At 44.9% G+C, this 14,333-nt stretch overlaps 1 protein-coding gene across 1 annotated transcript; it reads right to left on the bottom strand.

The window, feature by feature from the left end:
• Positions 1–4,083: 4,083 nt before the first annotated feature.
• LOC142877232 (transcriptional repressor scratch 1-like) lies at positions 4,084–14,100 on the bottom strand. Its single transcript, XM_076011694.1, has 2 exons — positions 13,024–14,100; positions 4,084–7,827 (listed from the first exon to the last, which is right to left on the bottom strand). Exons 1-2 carry the CDS (start codon positions 13,145–13,147, stop codon positions 7,031–7,033), a joined length of 921 nt encoding a protein of 306 aa, XP_075867809.1. The 5' UTR covers positions 13,148–14,100; the 3' UTR covers positions 4,084–7,030.
• Between the last annotated feature and the right edge of the window lie 233 nt (positions 14,101–14,333).

Genomic DNA, 14,333 nt, shown 5'->3' with positions numbered 1-14,333 from the left:
AAATCAATTGTGCAATCTCGTGATGAAGCGCCCCTGGTGGCCGACTGTGATTTGGAGATTTTTCTCCACGTTCGGTATGCGCTCATGAGTTTCAGGGAGCTTGCCCCCCTGCCCCCTCAGCGTGTGTGCGCGCGCGTGTGTGTGTGTGTGTGTGTGTGTGTGTGTGTGTGTGTGTGTGTGTGTGTGTGTGTGTGAGGGTGTTCTGGAGGTGGGAGGATGTGGCTCAGTGCAGTGTTGGGTTTCATGTCGCTGCCTCAGGTCGAGTTTCCTCAGTCGGTGCCGGCTGACACCTTCTCTTACACTCTCTCTCTCTCTCTCTCTCTCTTTCTCTCTCTCTCTCTCTCTCTCTCTCTCTCTCGGCTTCCTCCGTCTTTCCTCCGTCTCTGTCTCATTATCTCCGTCTGTCATGTCACTCCCCCTCTCCCCCTGTCTAGGGGCTCTGCGTGCAGTGTCACCGACCGCAGTATTACTTTTATTTTTTTTTACCTGTTGATCAGCCGGATTCCTCTCTTAAATTTTGACACCAATGTGGCTGAATAGGAGCGAAAATCGACTCAACCTAAACAAAACAAAGCGAGGAAATGTGAGACTGCTAATTTGGATGGACTAGTAGCTGAGTCGGTTCGCAACGTCCCCCAAGATTTCAACTGGAAAACATAGCCAGTCAGACTGAAAAATTTCTTCAATTCTACAATTTAAAAAAGAAAAAAAAGCTTCATTCAGATTGTGATGAAAACTGGAAACTACTTTGAAAAAGAAACACAAGAAGATTTACAGTGTATATCTATCTATAGCTAGCATGCTATAGATAGCATGCTAGCTATAGATAGCCCGCTATCTACCTAAAGGACTGAAAGTTTTTTCTTGGTGGAAAAAAATGACTTTTTGATAGGCTTTAACAAGAGTTCCTCCTTTGAAAATGAAAAATAAGAAGATTTATACTAGATAGATAGATAGATAGATAGATAGATAGATAGATAGCTTCGCATTTGTTTTAACAGTGTGTCGTTTTCTCTCTCTCACTCTGTTAGTTGAACAGCATTTTGATGATTTTTTGAGAGGAGTTTAGTTAATGAGCGTGTCACTGCCCTATCAGCACACCTATCACACGGCAGCAGGTGTTCACGAGTGTGCTTCTCCAGCCCACCCCGCCCTCCCCCTGCAGGAACTGCTCTGTACATATTGTGTTCCCTATAAGAGTGCTGAACCGTGATATTACTCTCTAAGCTTGTATACATATGCATCCATTTGCATTCAAATAGACGCACAGACGGTGAAAGCCACTTGGCCTCGGAGGCACCATTAAAGCCCTGCGTGGCGCTCATGTACAAAGTAAATGTACGCACTCACACACGCGCACACACTTTCTCCTCTACAGGTTAATTTTATTCCAGGGCTTTTTCTGCAGTTGCGCCTGCAGAATATTACACACCATAAACACAGCTCAGAGGCATTTGTTTTCATCTTCTGCGTTAACTGAATAACTATTCAAACAACTCTGTGCAAAAAGTCTGGAATTACGTACGAGAAACCCCCCATCTGCTTCTTCTCCATTTCAACAAACACAGCAAGCGCTCCTCCAAACTGCATGAAGTTAACGTTATCTCTCTCTGTTCCCCTCACTCTCACTCTCTCTCTCTCTCTCTCTCTCCCTCTCTCTCTCGCACACTTTCCAGCCCTGATTTAACGTGAGACAAATCACCCGTGAGCACCTGAAACCAATCTCGCTGCGAATGAGCGTCTTGCTGTTAAACAGAACATTTAACACACACGAAGATACATCTTAGTCACCAAGCGATCGCTGCAGGGCGAGATATTAGCCCACAAAGATGGAAGTGAGGGGGAAAAATTTCCGACGAATGAAGCAATCGTTTTTCTTAAACATACTGTAATTGTACTTTTTTTTTCTTGAGAGGCATGCTGCCTTTTCCTTCAAAGGATCTGAAAGATATTACCATGTCTTATCAGTTATTGTGACCGCGTTGCCGGTTCAGCTTTGCAGCCCTTCTGCTGTATGAATGATTTAGAGTAAAAAAAAAAAAAAAAAAAAAAAAAAAACTACAAAGGGACAGTTTATGAACTATTTAAAAGCCTTCCACCTGCTTAAGGCTAGGAGGTCAGACATCATGGGAAAACAAGGATTAGCATATTTAAATGCTTTTGGAGTGATAAATAAAATATTCTCCTTATGCGAGTCCATATTTTACATCTTTCTCCAGAGTGAAAGCTTCAAGAAGTCTGTTTGATTTGCAAATGGTCACATTGTTGGTTTATTATTAGTTTTTGGTATTTGTATGTGTTTATGTTTTTAGAGCAAAACAGAGGTTTTATTTGGGTTGGTGATCAGAATTTTTAGCAGAGTAAAATGCAGACATCGGACATGCTACAATGAGCGAAGATGGCGTCTCTGCTAAGAAATGCATAAATAGTGTAAATAGAGTTAGAGCCAGACTAATGAAGTTCCATGTTTGTGAATACCCACGGTGCTCTGTCCACATATATTCAGGTCTATCTGACAAGTCTTCAAAGCGATGTCTAGGGCCAATGTAAACAAGCACTGTTTGTTTTCTCAAACTGTTTTTCTTCAGTTCCTCTTTGCTTGAGCTGATGGTCAGTCTGTTGCAGTGGATCAATAGGATCTTGCAGGGTGCTCGGGAAAAATAATCTTGGTATAGACTTCGTAGTTACCCGCATACATTGTGGATGGACTGCTGTGCGCGCGTGCGCGCACGCACACACACACACACACACACACACACACGCACACACACACGCACGCACGCACGCACGCACACATTGGCGGCGGCTATTATAGGACGCCTTTTTTCAGGTCCAGTGACTGTTAGAATTAGTATCATTAGCAGACCTGAGGCAATATGAGAAAAATCAATCTCTTTAGTAGCAATAGGAGAAAATCAATCACCTTTTAATAGAAGGCCATTTGTCTTTGGAGTTAAAGTGCTGGCAGATGGTAACCAATCACAATCAATACCGGCTTCCATGTGGCTGATATATATACTATAATTCACAGCAATGCGCTATGGAAACGGTACGCGGTTGATCCAGGAGGGGCTTTAAATGTCTGGCATCGTCACAACTTGTCGTTGATTTAGTTTCTGACAGAAGGCTTTTCTACTGATTCCGAATGAGCATTTGCAAACCAATGGGTGACGTCACGATGACTGCCAGTCAATGTCTTTAACCTACAAGCAAGAAGCAGAACCGATGGAGAGGGTTTATACCCATTTCACATTCAGGCGAGTCTGTTTAGCCTATAAATCTTCTCATAAATAATCTAATTATGCTACCTAATGAAAATGAAAGTTTTACATTCATGTAGTATCACACCACAACCACCACCACATGTGCGCGCACACACACACACACACACACACACACACACACACACACACGCATGAGCGCTTTCATCGTGCACGTGCCCTGTCACCAAGGTTAAAGTCATTGCCCTGACATCAGCTTCCTGCTTCATGTATGATACTTCAAGCAGGCAATTAAACTGTCACACACTGACACACTCAAAGACAGTCATTTGGACACTTTGACCTCTGCACATTCACTGCAGGGCAAAACAAAGGAAGGAAGACGGAGAAATTGGAATTGTTAAGTACAATGAGTGAATTTTTTTTTTCACACCGGAGGCGTAAACACTAATTAATAATTTAGTGAGTCATGAGAGCACAGTGGCTTGGAAAAAAAAACAGATATCACGGTCCATTAATTTCACATATAAACTGTACGCTGCTTTGTAGTACGCTAACATTGTCAATGTCTTGTTCAGCTGATCACAGGCACACGAGAAGCAGCGAACATGTCTTTAGGAGATAACAAGGGTCGAAGTCGATGTTTGAGTTGTCGATGTTTGTTGTTTTGCTGCATTAGCCAAATCTGTGACTTCTTTCCTTTCATCCTCGCTGGAGGCCTTGTGTAAGCTGTAGGTCAGTGTCTTTGTCTTAATGTGCAATTTTGTATATGGGTGCAACGGCTAATACGCTTTCATTTCAAATTTTAGCAGATGACTAGGGTCTTCAGGTAACTGATTGTTTACATCATAAATGATGGCACATTGGGTGGTGTTTTGTTTTTCATAACGTCAGAGTTGATTTCCTTTCATGTAAAAACAGAGCAGAGGTAGAGGGAAACAATCTAACACACAGTTGTTGTTGTTGTCGTTATTGTTTCTTTAAACTAGTTGTTTATTTAGGAAGTGAAGCAAAATGCCCAGTGTTTCATTTGTGCTTTACATTGTTACAAACCACCAGTGGAGGTCTCAAAATAAACCCCAGAGGAGGAAGCCAGAAGTGAACCGGAAGCCCCAGATGAATTCATTGCCTTCATAATGTTCATCAATGCTGTCATCATCATCATCATCATCATCATCATCATCATCATCATCATCTTCATTGTCATTCAATACATATTTGTAGAAATAGTCAGACTCCAAAGTCACACTATTTACAAGGCTCCTTTGCTGCAAAATAGCCAAGTTTCTATTTGTTCTTTTAAAAAATGGGTGGTGGTGAAGATGCTGTTGACAAATAAATGACAAAGTGTAGTAAAGGTGACACATGATACATTGTGCCATTGGTGACAACACAACTTGTGCCGTCACAGCATCTTTGTTTTGTTTCTTTTCTTTTTTTTTTTTTTTGAAAACCTTTGATTCGTCTTTGTAGAAAAGGAGAAAGAGGCTTTTTATTTCTACATACAAGGCATTGTCTACCTGAATCTACACTCTTGCATTGTGCTACTATCTTTGAACAGAAACTGTATAAGATACAATTCATAAGAGGAAGAAGTGCTTCTATATACGAATAGGTAAACTAGCTTGTGGCTATAATAGGCTACAGTAGTTCATAGTAGGATCTAAATGTTTATCGGTGCACTCTGGTGCTGAAATGATGGCCTTCTGTCTTCTTCTCCTTCTCCTCCTTGTCCTCACCCGTAATGATTGCATTCAGACTCGCTACGCCTCTACCAGGAAAGATGGAGTGGAGGAAACAACCAGAAACTGGATAGGAAGTTCAATTGACCAATGAGGTGAGTGCAAGTTGGTGTCTTATTGGTGTTTCAGCACCAGAGGCCTACAGTAGTACCCTCTACTCTCTACAATACTTTAGAATATTAAGACGAGGCAGGCAGTGCATAAACCATGTACAAAAAGTCCTGTCCCGATTCAACCCCGGAGCTCCTTATCAGAAAGAACCGTCGGATTTCCGGAAGCCCAGAATACGTCCAAACGACCAGGGAAAGCAGCCGAGTCGGTGCTGTAATCAGGACACCGTAGCATTGAATTGCTTGAGTTTTGTCAGGAATAGTTGGGTGATCGATTGTGCGGGTTTTTCTTTTTTTTTAAATCAAACAATTAACGTGTTCTTTTTGATACTGAGCTCGTTAACCCACCCTCAAAATGTAACACTCGCTTGGTTTGCTGACTCCCTGAAATTTCTCATCAATATATAGGAAAGCGTTGCTTAAACCAAAAAAAAAAATCTTTACATGTTACAGGCAGTTATGACTCGCTCGTCTTGAAAAAATATCATGCATTATTGCTTGGATATGGATGAAATATTGCCCAAGTCAGAAATTTGCTTGATGTGCCTGTTATCTAAGAGGTTTGGCAAAATATCCCTCGAAAATCATAATACTGGCATAGTTTACATCATTAGGCTTTTGATTTTTTTCCTTTTGTTGTTGTTGTTTTTGCTTTTTAGATACAGCAGTTTCTTTTAATTTAAGTGGTGGAAAAAATAAGTTACTTCTTGATCAGAAAGTGTCAAATGCTTTGGCATATTTGTAACAAAGGCATAAAAGATACACGTATATAACAAATTAAAGTAACAAAAATAAAGTGCAAAATCATACCATAAATGAATAAATTAAGGAAATAAATAGAAGACGCAAATCTAGTTAAGAGCTGAACACAGTAAAAATACTTTTTTTTTTTACAACATTTGATAAAGGTTTGACCTTTTGAGATAGTACCGCGACATTTTCAATGTCTCATATTGGCAAGTGAAAATAAATATTATCAGACTTAGGTTGTAGGAAAACACTGTTAAGGAATACCCGGGTGGCCATTGAAGTCTAGTTTGTCTCTCCAGGTTCCACTTCATTCTCCAACGTTGAAAGTCAGACCCTCCAAAAAGAAAGAGAGGAACGGCCCCCAGCATTTTGTCCATTTTAAGACATTGGTTTGAGAAAAGTACAAAAAGGTGTGCTTTGCCACGCCGGCCGTGTATTAGCCGGCTCGTACGTCGTTTACAGGTTTCTTCTTCGTGGATGTAAGAGAGCATGTGACCCTGAAAGACACTGCTGCCTTTTGCGTTACTGCTTGCAGTCTTTGTTCAGATTCCGCTCAACAACAACAAAATAAAATAAAAATGAACAGTTTACCAAAGGCAAGGGGCTGGGGAAAAAACAGATTCAGAGATCTGGAGAAAAAAAATATCCATTGCATCAGGCTTTGAGAAGACGGGAGGTGTGATATAAACATCAGTGAACACGTGGGACAAGGGGGACACGATTGTGCTTCATTGTTGTTTTGTTGTGGCCTGTGAAGGGACGGGAACAAGGATAGATATGGACATAAATAGATCTAGGTGTCTTCAAAAATGTTCTGCCAGGTGTGCGCTGCTATATTTGTCTTCACAAAGACTCCTAAAAAAGCCTCAACGGGCGGAGAGGGTTGGGGGAGGCTTTGGGCGGGGGTACGTATCATATCAGATTAAGCAGGTGGCAATCAAGCATCGGAAACTTTTCCCTCCTCGCTCGGGGGGAGGGAAGATCGGGCGGGAAGCGATTTGAGGGGCTCTCGGTTAAAAAAACAAGTCTATTTTTTGCTTTTTGCTTCAAGTTTCTCTGCAGAAAACTCTTCTTTCTCCTGGGCGCTCGCGGCAATGCCGGGCTTCTTTGTTAGGTGAAAGCAGGGAGGTGGTCCGGAGGCGGGGGATCAGTTCCAGTTCAACAAAATGAAAAAAAAAGAAACCTTTTAAAAAAAAATCTGAATCCGTCACTCCCCCAGTGAGCTCATGGGCGAGAAGCCCCCCTTGAAGCAGGCCGACTCGTAATGCTTGTTCAGGTAGCTCTTGAGGGCGAAGGTCTTGTCGCAGCGCTTGCACTTGTAGTGCTTGAAGGCCGAGTGCGTCTGCATGTGGGCGCGCAGGTTGGAGCGGTCGGCGAAGGCCTTGCCGCAGTGCGCGCAGCCGAAGGGCTTCTCGCCCGTGTGCGAGCGCATGTGGCCCTGCAGCAGCCACGGCCGGCTGAAGGCCTTGCCGCACACGTCGCACTTGTGCTTGAGGTCGTGCGTGAGCAGGTGCATGGCCATGGCCGGCATGGAGACGTAGACCTTGCCGCAGGTGGGACACTTCTTGGCCAGCTTGCTGTCCATGCTGCGGTGCGTCTGCTTGTGCCGGCTCAGGTTGGACGACGTGGCGTATGTCTTGCCGCACTCGCCGCACGCGTGCCTCTGGGCGGCCCTGGGGCTGGCCGCAGACGCCGCCGCCGCCGCCGCTGCCGCCGCCCTCCGCCGCGAGCGCCCGTCCACGATGAAGAAGGCGTCCACCGAGTAGCCGTCGCTCACGGCCGCGTCGCCGTTGATGTAGCCGCCGGCCGACGACGAGGCCTCGGAGCGCGGGCTGTCAGGCTGGTCCGAGTCGCCGTGGATGTCGGAGGCCGAGTAGCTGTCGCCCATGCGGCTGTAGATGATGGACGGGTGGGGAGGGGAGGGGGGCGCCTTGGATATGAGCGATGAGTCGCTGCCCGCCACGTCATCGTAAGGCGACGGGCTCAGGTAGTCGCTGACGTAGCCTGATGGGTGGTGAGGGGGAAAGCACAGAGAAGGTATGAATGGATTTGGAAATGGTGAAAATACCAATCATGACATGATCATTGGAAATCATCATTGCAGCACTTTAAAGGTGAAGTGTGTAATTTATTTTGAGATTTTCAGAACAGCAGCAGAACAAGGACGTCAAGTGGTTACATTTTAGATTGTGGCGCTCATCCTCTCACCCTCCCTCTCCCAAGTTCGCCAGTGAACTACGGTGGCCTTCTTCTTCGTTGGTATTTGAGGACGTGTGCAGTCACCCTAATTACGAAACACGCTGACAGGCCAGCTGAATTGTCCACACCAGGCTTCCTTAGAAATAGAGCGGTGCAAGAGGGCAGCTAGCTGGGAGCAAGACTCTTTTTCTATGTATTTTGTTGTTGTAAATTACTTTTATGGTACTGTGAATCTACACTTTTATTAATGTATTTATGGGCAGTATATTAAGATTTAACCAATATAAAAATTATAAATCAGGCCAAATATTACACACTTGACCTTTAATATAAATGACTCTCCTGGCATTAGATTGCATCTCTCTCAAAGACAAGACGACTTCCACAGGGGGAACAAGGAAACTTGTATGCTTCTTCGATCAGTGAATTTTTTTTGGACTCCTGAGTAGCTTGCAATCAGTGATAGGCTCCCTTAAAAATTACAAGTGTATCAATTTTAGCTGAAATTTTCACTACACTATTACATATCCGTGCTCTCCCCGGAACTCCTAAATAATTGATTTATGTTCCAATTAACCACATATCACATAGGCACTTAACGTATCGTTTTAATTCATTATCCTGAAATGAATTAACTGCAAACATTTTGACTGTTTAAAACCTAAATGTTGGTTTTGTTTAACAAAAAAAAAGAAAACATCAATTATTCAAGTTGATGCGGGCTGGATGTTAAAGTTTTACATAAGGAAGGCGGCTCGCTCCGACTGCCACAACCCAGCACAAAGATCTCGCGTAATTGCAAACAACGTGGGCTACAAATCAAACTCATTCTCCCGAGTTCATTCATTATTCAGGGTAGCTGCCTATCATCTCCTGATAGTGTTGCTGATTACAGCCTGGCGTCAGGCTGGCGTAACAGCTTTTTTAAAAAATACCAATCGGACCGCCCACTCTCACTTAGCGACATGCGCGTTGTTCTTTAAAGGTTAAGTGTGGAATATTTGGAGGTTTTGAAGAAGCAACTGCGACATCAAGTGGATACATTTTTGATTGCAGCATCTTTCACTCTCCCGCCCCCTCCTGAGCTTGCCAGTGAGCTACGGTGGCCAGCGCACCCAAACCGGGATACCTTGTTCACAGTACACACTTGTATTAATATCTCTATGGGCAGTGTATTGAGTTTTTACCAATATAAAAATAGAATAAATATTACACACTGGATCCTAAAGATGAAAGTTTTTGTTTTCCAGTCAAATGAGACAGGAGCAGACACAAAAATGCACACAGGACTCCAAGTCCATTCTGGAGGTTCGGCCACTGATCTGAAGGTCTGAAGCACAGCCATTTAAAAAGCCACCATTTAAAGCCGAGACCTAAGGAAAAGAGAGAGAGGGTTGCGGTATTTATAGTGGCGGCAAAGTGCTTTTATGCCTCCCTGCGATGCCTTGAGGAAACTCTTTGCCCTCGGAGGGGGAGTCTTCATTTTTCATCGGAGGGTTCGGTGAACACGATGCTCCCCAAGACAACGCGCAGCTGACGGGGCTGCAGCTGCACAGTCGCACCTATACGACCTGTCAGAGTGTCAGCTCCCGTAAACTGAGCGTCTCAATTACAGCAAGTCGGGAACCTGCTGCTTTGCTCAAGGGCACCCTGACAGCAACACCATTCAACTGTGCATTAGTCATAGGCTGTCAATCTCTCTCCGCAGCTCCACTGTGGGGTTCTTCTATTTATTTATATTTTTGCCGGAAACTCACCTGCGTGCCTTTCCTTCCTGACAAATCAGCTGAATTATTTGTTGTTGCAATCAGCCGCTTCGCTATTTCTATTATTGGCCTCTGAACTCAACAGGCTGAGGCTGAGCTACGGCAGCTACAGGGAGAGACTGGTTGCTGAACACCCCACCACCACCACCCGCCCCATCAGCCATGACTCCTGTGGATCTATGCCGATCGATAGCTCTCCATTTCAATTAGCACTCTGCAAGCATTTAGATGCAGGCCGACTGAGGAGATACCGTTGCTGGTAATATCATTTCACGACGCAGTTCTGAGAAAAGCTCAGGGGCTGGTCGATATTATGATGAGAACAAGAGACAGAGATAGAAGGAGGGGCAGAAAATGGGCCAAGAAAGACATGGAGAGATGTGAGAATTTGCCCAGTGTTGGCATTCCCAGTTTGATTCCAGCTGTTTGTGTTAGGTTTGCCGTGGTATTTAAAGCCACCATGCTGATTTAGCGCTCCGAATTGAATTAAGCTACAAAGTAAGACGGAATTAGCCGAATAAGAGAAGATGTGGTGGTGGTGGTGGGGAAGGAGGAGAAATCATGAATCATGAATATTCAATCGTTTCACTCTGGGACAAAGTACTCGGTGTGTGTGTGTGTGTGTGTGTGTGTGTGTGTGTGTGTGTGTGTGTGTGTGTGTGTGTCTCGGTTTATAGAGCATGAGTAAACGCTTTGCGATCGGGAGCAGGGCTTGGTCATTTGTAGCCGCCCCCTTTTGTGGGTCGGACTCGGGCAGCCGCAAGTTTTGGAAATGATGCAAAAGAATCACGCAGGTTCCCAGCAGACTCGAATCCGACTGCCGGGGGAGAAACAAGCTCCACCGCAGCTGTAAAACAGTAACCTGTTTCCACAACAAAAAAAAAGTTCAAAAGACTTCTATTTGTGTTTTTGTTGTTTGTTTATTTGTTTTCTGCTTAGTAAATGTGGCGACTCATAGCTTGAGAAGATTCGTTCGCAGGAGATGTTGTAGCTTGTTGTCTCCGTCCGTCTCCATCCCGCCGAGTCCGTTTCAAAGCACTCTAGCCACATTAGACATTAGATAGCTGCCCTAAATGCTTTATTAAAGATTGAAACACTCTGCCAAGCCATGGCCAGCCTCTCTTTCATGTGACTTGGAGTGAATTAGATGGAGGAGAAGGGACGCGACGCGAAAGGAAACGAGACACGGGGAGGGTGAGAGAGCGAGAGAGGGAGAGAAAAGCTGCGAGCTACAATTTAATTTTTGATCCAAACCAGCAGTAACTGACACACACTTGTGTGCTTTGGACACTTGTAGGTCACCGACTGCTTCCTCTATTCGTGCAAGTGTGTGTGCGCTTGTCTGTCTGTGTGTGCTTTTGTGATGCTGTGCACTCAGCTGTGCAAGCTGCCGAGGAAATGTGCCGAGTTGACAGAAACACAGCAGCGGGTGCATGTTCTGTGTGTATGTGTGTGCGTGTGCGTGTGCGTATGTGTGTGTGTGTGTGTGTGTGTGTGTGTGTGTGTGTGTGTGTGTGTGTGCAACAAGCTGCAGTCGCTTCAGTCAAACTCTTGTTATATTTATAACAAGGGGAAGCAGTCTCAGTCTTTACACGTTTGCCGCACTGCTGCTGCTGCATCTGCTGCTGCTGCCGCTGCTGCTGCATCTGCTGCATCTGCTGCTGCTGCTGCTGCTGCCACTGCTGCTGCTGCATGTCCCTCTGCTCCCTCCCTCATTGCAACACCTGGTACCTCCTCATCTAAAATTTGACCTTGGTGCAATGTGAAAAACCAGCATCACCACAGCTATGCAAACCCCTTACCTAGTTCTTTAAAAGCTGCAGAAATTAAACGTTCACCACCAGGGGGCGAACAACAGAGCAGCTGACCTCCCACCATGTGCGTTTGTCTTTTTTTTTTTCAAGGTTATTTATCCAGCCTGTTACCCGTGTTTTTGTCACTTTGTCCATCTGTGTAGTTCCACTTTACTATTCATGTTTTACTCTGCTTTGGTTTCACACCAGTTCAGTTGTATTCAACGCGTAAGATGCCTCCGAACACCAGGAAAATAATAACAACCCTAACAGCAGACACGGCAGGCTTCAGTGCATGTTAGTATTTTATCAATGTCCTTTTACCAACATTTTTTTTTTATTGTACTTTGCCCAAAACTCCGGGCTAAAGAGGTGTTGGGAACCATTTAGCATCAACGTGGCTCTGCAACCTCTTCTGAAAATCTCTCTTCTGAAGAGGGACTCGCAGTTGCAGGAAACAACCTGATTTTAATAATTTACTGTGCAGCAGAACAGAAGGAAATCCCTCAGCATGCGTGCTGGTGGTATGATTTAATCAGCATAGTCATTGAGCGTGTTTGCTTCTGTGAAAATCCCGCCTCTCTGGGTTCCTGTTTTCATATATATATATATATGTATATGTATAATTACCTGTTTTTTTGGGGGGGTTTTCAAGGTACTTTAATGTTTTTTTTTTTAACTTGTTCCTTTAAGCAAACTGGACTGGACATCTAAGTTTAAGTTTAAATGTTTTAAAGAAAGACTGGTTGATGGTGATTTATCTACTAGCTTTGTTCTTGGGCAACAATGTAAACAAATGCTCCGTGCATGCAAATTTGACATTTTCATGGAGGAGTTGATTCTTTTCAATTGTCCCTCAGATGGCAAACATGATTTAGACCTTTTAAAAAAAAACACACACACATGGTGTTCCCATGGGTGACGACTTGTACATGTAAACCCACTGAGTCATCCAGAATCCCGGTCTCTTTGAGAAAGACCCTGGGGCTGTCAGGCTGACCTGGCTTTAGTTAGTATGCATTATTAATGTATTGTTATCATAACAGCGAAATCTGAACACTGGGATCTGTTTCCCCCTGCGAAGAACTGGCGACTTGTCCAGGGTGTCACCCTGCCTTTGCCCTGTGTCAGCTGGGATAGGCTCCAGCAGACCGCAGTGACCCTGAGCTCAGGTATTGGAAATGGATGGATGGATGGATGGTATGTTTTTCTTGGCATGGTAATATCATACGCAAGTTTTGTTTTGTCGTACATTCCTGTAATTGGTACATTTATAGAACATGACCTGAGTTTAACCCCGCAATTCTTCTCTACACGACATCGCCCCTCTGAAACTGTCATGACTAATGCTTTAGATCTGGGGATTGAGGCATAGCCTGGTTGGTTTATGACACAGTATGCGCGTGTGCTGTGTGTGCGTGTGCGCGTGAGCGTGTACTAACCTTTGTCATGGTGGTGGAAACGCAGGCTGAGCTCCTCTCTCCTACTCTGCCCATAGGAACTCTCCAGCTCAGTGGCAGAGAAGTCGTCCAGCTTCACTTTCTTCACCAGGAAGGAGCGAGGCATGGTGACTCGGTGGGGTTCTTCTCTTCCAGCCAAACAACAAACCAAGTCCCCTGTCTGTCCTCAGCCCTCTCAAGAGTTGAGCGAAGAAATAAAGAAACAAACGGGGTAGATCTAAGCGCTACCCGTCCCCTTTGAAGAATACACCTGTGGTGGACCTTTCTCAGCTTCTCGAGGTGCGTTCGCTTTCTCTCAACAGGCAGCCGGGCGGGTGGAGAAGAGGCATGGCTTCTAAGTTCAGGCGAAACCTCTGCACTCGGTTCTGTTTTTGTTTGTGCTCAGGTGTGTCCTTGCAGACTTGTGCTCAGGTCCTGGGTTTGTCAGTCGGATGAAGCCACCCGTAGAACTCACACAAGTTTGATTAAAAACTAAAAATAAATATTTTTTTTTACAAAAGGAATAAACAAAAATTCTTAAAGATCTGTGGCTAAGTCTGCTAATATTTAATTCCCGTTTGTAATCGTTTTTCCCCCTTGTGTCTTTAAAACAGCAGGCGACCGCCGGCGTTCAGCACGCGGACAGCTCCTCTCGCGCGGCTCCCGAAGCTCCTCGTGCTTGGCCGTCTGCGCGAGCTGGACAGCTCCACTTTGGCGCGAGGCTTCCCCTCGTCCGGCCCCGTCCGAAGATAAGAGGAAAGCGGCGAAGAAGACGTCAAGTTTCCGGTGTTTGTGGAAACACCTCCGGGCGCAGAGGCACGAGCTGGGAGGCGCTCCGGAGGAAATGTTCCCATGCGGGTGAGTCGAGTCAGCCTCGAGAGGGGGCGCTTCCTTCAAAATAAAATGATTTAAAAAAAAAAAAATACAAATACAAATACAAATACAAATACAAAACAAACAAAAAAGACAAATAATGCTCGAGCAAAACTGGAAGACCAGAGAACCAAAGAAAAATCCCCCGTTTTGTCAACTCTTCCCGTCTCTCCTTCACTCTCTTCTTCTCCTCGAGCTGTGGCGCGCGCTCTCTCTCTTTTCTCTCGCTCTCTGTTGAACGCGATCAGCTGTTTCCATTTTATAGGCTGAGAACGCACGCGAGAGAGAGAGAGAGAGAGAGAGAGAGAGAGAGAGAGAGAGAGAGAGAGAGAGAGAGAAGGGGAGAGGTTGGCATAGATGGATGGAGAGAGAGGGGGGGAGGGGGAAGAGGAGGCGGAAGTGCTTCGTTTTATTTATCTGACGAACAAGAAAAAAAAAAA

Source organism: Nelusetta ayraudi, unplaced genomic scaffold, assembly GCF_046127955.1.
Source record: "Nelusetta ayraudi isolate G7.1 ecotype Tasmania unplaced genomic scaffold, CSIRO-AGI_Nayr_v1 ptg000135l, whole genome shotgun sequence".
NCBI lineage: Eukaryota > Metazoa > Chordata > Actinopteri > Tetraodontiformes > Monacanthidae > Nelusetta > Nelusetta ayraudi.
This window is presented reverse-complemented; position numbering and strand designations above follow the sequence as displayed.